We start from the raw sequence: 4,286 nt of genomic DNA, 5'->3' as shown, positions 1-4,286 counted from the left end.
TCCTACCATACAGTCCCTTTTCATTCAGATGCCGACGGATAGTACGGGTTGACACCGTTGTACCCTCGGACTGCAGGGCAGCTTGAACTCGTTTGGATGTTAGTCGAGGTTCTTTATCCAACATCCGCACAATCTTGCGTTGAAATCTCTTGGCAATTTTTCTTTTCCGGCCACATCTAGGGAGGTTAGCCACAGTGCCATGGGCTTTAAACTTCTTGATGACACTGCGCACGGTAGACACAGGAACATTCAGGTCTTTGGAGATGGACTTGTCGCCTTGAGATTGCTCATGCTTCCTCACAATTTGGTTTCTCAAGTCCTCAGACAGTTCTTTGGTCTTCTTTCTTTTCTCCATGCTCAATGTGGTACACACAAGGACACAGGACAGAGGTTGAGTCAACTTTAATCCATGTCAACTGGCTGCAAGTGTGATTTAGTTATTGCCACCACCTGTTAGGTACCACAGGTAAGTAACAGGTGCTGTTAATTACACAAATTAGAGAAGCATCACATGATTTTTCGCAGAGTGCCAATACTTTTGTCCACCCTCTTTTTTATGTTTGGTGTGGAATTATATCCAATTTGGCTTTAGGACAATTCTTTTTGTGTTTTTTCATTTAAGACAAATTAAATGAAGATAATAATACCAAAGAATTTGTGTTTGCAATCATTTTCAGGAAGAAACTGAGTATTATCTGACAGAATTGCAGGGGTGTCAATACTTTTGGCCATGACTGTATATCAGGAGAGAACCGGTCACGTTGTACATGCAGTCTGATCTGCGGACAGCACTGTATACAGATGAGGAAGCGGAGCAGAGTGATATATAGGTTAGTGGGAAAAGATTCAGTAGAACTTGTATTTTATTCATTGAAATCCCTGATCCTGCTTGGGATTGACAGCTATCTCTGCATGCATTCACAAAGAGAACCCTGTCGGTCACTGAATAGGACAGCCCACCGGACTCATATGAATAGGACCGTCCACTGGACTCATACATACAAACCCCAGGGATTTAAATGAATAAAATGCAAGTTTTACCGAAACATGTCCTACAAAGATATCTATAACATCTTGCCTGCAGATGATAAAAAACTGCGACAAAACTAAATTAGAAAAAAAAAAAAAAGTGTATACATTTGGTACCACCTTTTGAGTGCTGACCTGCAGAATAAAGTGAACATCTTTTTTACCAGACAGCAAGGACAGTATTGAGTTTTTTCCTGCAACATTCCACAACGTACAATTAATTTTTTCCCCATTTTTCAGTACATTATAGTGAAATGAAAAAGTACAACCTGTCCTGCAAAATACCAACACTCATACGTTTAAGTCAAAGGAAGAATAAAACTAATACTGAAAAAAACCGTTCTAGCAGGGGAAGGAGGACACACACACAGTGCCACGTCACAACGGCAGAGGAAGGACACACACTCGTCCAATACCACGTACACTGCGCCACATCCCAGGAGGAGAGGGGGGCGACGCATAGTGATGTACTGGAGACAGGACTGAGGAACACACAGTGCCACACCCCAGGGTCAGGAGGGAGGGGACAGACACTTGGCCACATCCCAGGTTCAGAAGAAAAGAGTGAATACAGTGCCACGTCCCGGGGACAGCGGAGTGAGGGGAAAACACAGTGCCACGTCCCGGGGACAGCGGAGTGAGGGGAAAACACAGTGCCACGTCCCGGGGACAGCGGAGTGAGGGGAAAACACAGTGCCACGTCCCGGGGACAGCGGAGTGAGGGGAAAACACAGTGCCACGTCCCGGGGACAGCGGAGTGAGGGGAAAACACAGTGCCACGTCCCGGGGACAGCGGAGTGAGGGGAAAACACAGTGCCACGTCCCGGGGACAGCGGAGTGAGGGACACAGTGCCACGTTCTGGAGAGAAGGGATACACAGAATGCCACATGCCAGGGACCCAGGGACAGAGGAGGAATGGGACACACACACAGTGCCATATCCAGAGGAAAAAAAGAGGGGGAGCACACACACTTGGTCACATCCCAGATTCAGAAGAAGGGGGGTAGACAGTGATGTATGGGAGGCAGAAGTGAGGAACACAGTGCCACTTCCCGAGGTACAAGAAGGAGGTAACAGTGCCACTTCCCGGGGCACAAGAAAAGGGTCACAGTGCCACTTCCTAGGGGGAGACACAGTGTGCCACTTCCCGGGGCAGAAGAAAGAGGTCACATGGTGCCACTTCCCAGGGAACACAAATTGCCACTTCCCGGGCGGGACACACAGTGCCACTCCCCGGGGCACAAGAAAGGGGCCACACGGTGCCACTCCCCGGGGCACAAGAAAGGGGCCACACGGTGCCACTCCCCGGGGCACAAGAATGGGGCCACACGGTGCCACTCCCCGGGGCACAAGAAAGGGGCCACACGAAAGGGGCCACTTCCCCGGGGCAGAAGGAGTGGGACACACGAAAGGGGCCACTTCCCCGGGGCAGAAGGAGTGGGACACACGAAAGGGGCCACTTCCCCGGGGCAGAAGGAGTGGGACACACGAAAGGGGCCACTTCCCCGGGGCAGAAGGAGTGGGACACACGGGGCCACTTCCCCGGGGCAGAAGGAGTGGGACACACGGGGCCACTTCCCCGGGGCAGAAGGAGTGGGACACACGGGGCCACTTCCCCGGGGCAGAAGGAGTGGGACACACGGGGCCACTTCCCCGGGGCAGAAGGAGTGGGACACACGGGGCCACTTCCCCGGGGCAGAAGGAGTGGGACACACGGGGCCACTTCCCCGGGGCAGAAGGAGTGGGACACACGGGGCCACTTCCCCGGGGCAGAAGGAGTGGGACACACGGGGCCACTTCCTCGGGGCAGAAGGAGTGGGACACACGGGGCCACTTCCTCGGGGCAGAAGGAGTGGGACACACGGGGCCACTTCCCGGGGCAGAGGGAGTAAGTCACACGGTGCCGCGTCCCATGGATGGAGGGACACATCCTGTAGTCTTGGGGAAGGGGAACAAGTTATAAGAGACCTGTTGCTATGGAAACTGTAGTCTCACGTGGGAGCCGCTGACACGGGGCAGGGAGGAGGTTCTGCAGCAGCTGTGCTCCATGTTCGGGCAAACACCGGCCTCGCAGGACAATTTCCGGCGGCTGAGGGCACAGCCCGCCAGGGCTCAGCGTGAGGGTGTGTGAGGTAAGGACGAGGTGCCCCGGAATGTCAGCGGCCCCCGTGTGTCCGCCCCACTCTGGGTAGTAGCTCTCGCCTGCTGCTCACCTGGTGAGTAAAGTTCCGCTAGCTCCCTGGCCCCGGCGTGCTGAGGGCCCCACCTCGGGGGCTCCGGCCGTTCCTGCCGCCCGCTCTCCAGCAGCTCTCCCTCCTCGGCCATCGGGCAGAGCCGGGGGTCACAGTCGGCTCCTCCGTGCGCCGTCCTCGCCATGTTCCCGGCCAGCCAATCCCAGTGGCCTCAGTCACCCGCTCGTCTACTGATTGGCGTTGGCGGAAGAGGGGCGGGAAATTCTCGCCACTGAGAAGAAAGGAACGTGAATTTACGTCCAATCAGCGTGCTCCCACGCAAGGCATGCATGTGACATCTAACCAATAGGAGGGCAGCAGGGTCCTGAGGCAGGGTGGTGGCGCAGAAAACTGCTCAGTGGGCGGCTGCCCGTGGTCGGGGAGGGTGGGAAGCGTTGATCGCCGTGATCGGGGCCACGTCCCATCCTCGTGCTAACACCACCCAATCCTGGCCAGTGTGGAGGATGATGTCACGCTTCTCACACAACGTCACAGCTTCAGAGACAAAGCAGAAAGGAGAGTGCGGCCGGAGCGAGGAGCTGACACTCACAGTGGCGTCCTGCTGTAGTCTATGGGGCTCCTTACTGTATCATGCCGGGAGGCGGCTGTGTCACGTTGTCAGGACTGACCATTAGGAGGATTGTTTCCAGTCACTGACAGGAAGAAGTGATAGGGAAAATGGCGGGAACTGAAGAAGAGCACGGGGAAGCAGCAGGCTACTGTACAGGCCCCAGGAGGTGATGGGGTCTGTTGTGGCCCTCGGAGACCTAAATATATGCCACCATCCAATACAAAGGAGCTGCTTACCCTACTGGCAACTTGTGCCCCGGAAGATGGGGGCACCTCACCTTCATCATAACCGGCATCTAGTCCAGGGGTGGGCAATTAATTTTGACAAGGGGCCACATGACAGTGACTGTTGTGGAGGACGAACCAATAGACCGAAATGAATTCTGCGCAATATTAACCCCCGGAGCTTTTTTCGGTTTTGCGTTTGTTTTTCGCTCCCCTTTCCAGAGCCTTAA

General features: G+C 54.5%; 1 protein-coding gene across 1 annotated transcript in view; it reads right to left on the bottom strand.

The window, feature by feature from the left end:
- Positions 1-3,520, bottom strand: part of PEDS1 (plasmanylethanolamine desaturase 1) — a 19,844-nt gene extending 16,324 nt beyond the window's left edge. The window contains exon 1 of the mRNA XM_073580581.1: positions 3,244-3,520. Coding sequence (XP_073436682.1) covers positions 3,244-3,406 — 163 coding nt within the window. The 5' untranslated portion in view covers positions 3,407-3,520. The remainder of the gene's footprint in view (positions 1-3,243) is intronic.
- Positions 3,521-4,286: the final 766 nt, after the last annotated feature.

The sequence above is a fragment of the Dendrobates tinctorius genome, unplaced genomic scaffold (assembly GCF_039654945.1).
Source record: "Dendrobates tinctorius isolate UK_male_01 unplaced genomic scaffold, ASM3965494v1 ptg000065l, whole genome shotgun sequence".
Lineage (NCBI taxonomy): Eukaryota > Metazoa > Chordata > Amphibia > Anura > Dendrobatidae > Dendrobates > Dendrobates tinctorius.
The sequence above is the reverse complement of the archived record's forward strand: the minus strand, read 5'-3'. Positions and strand labels throughout refer to the sequence as shown.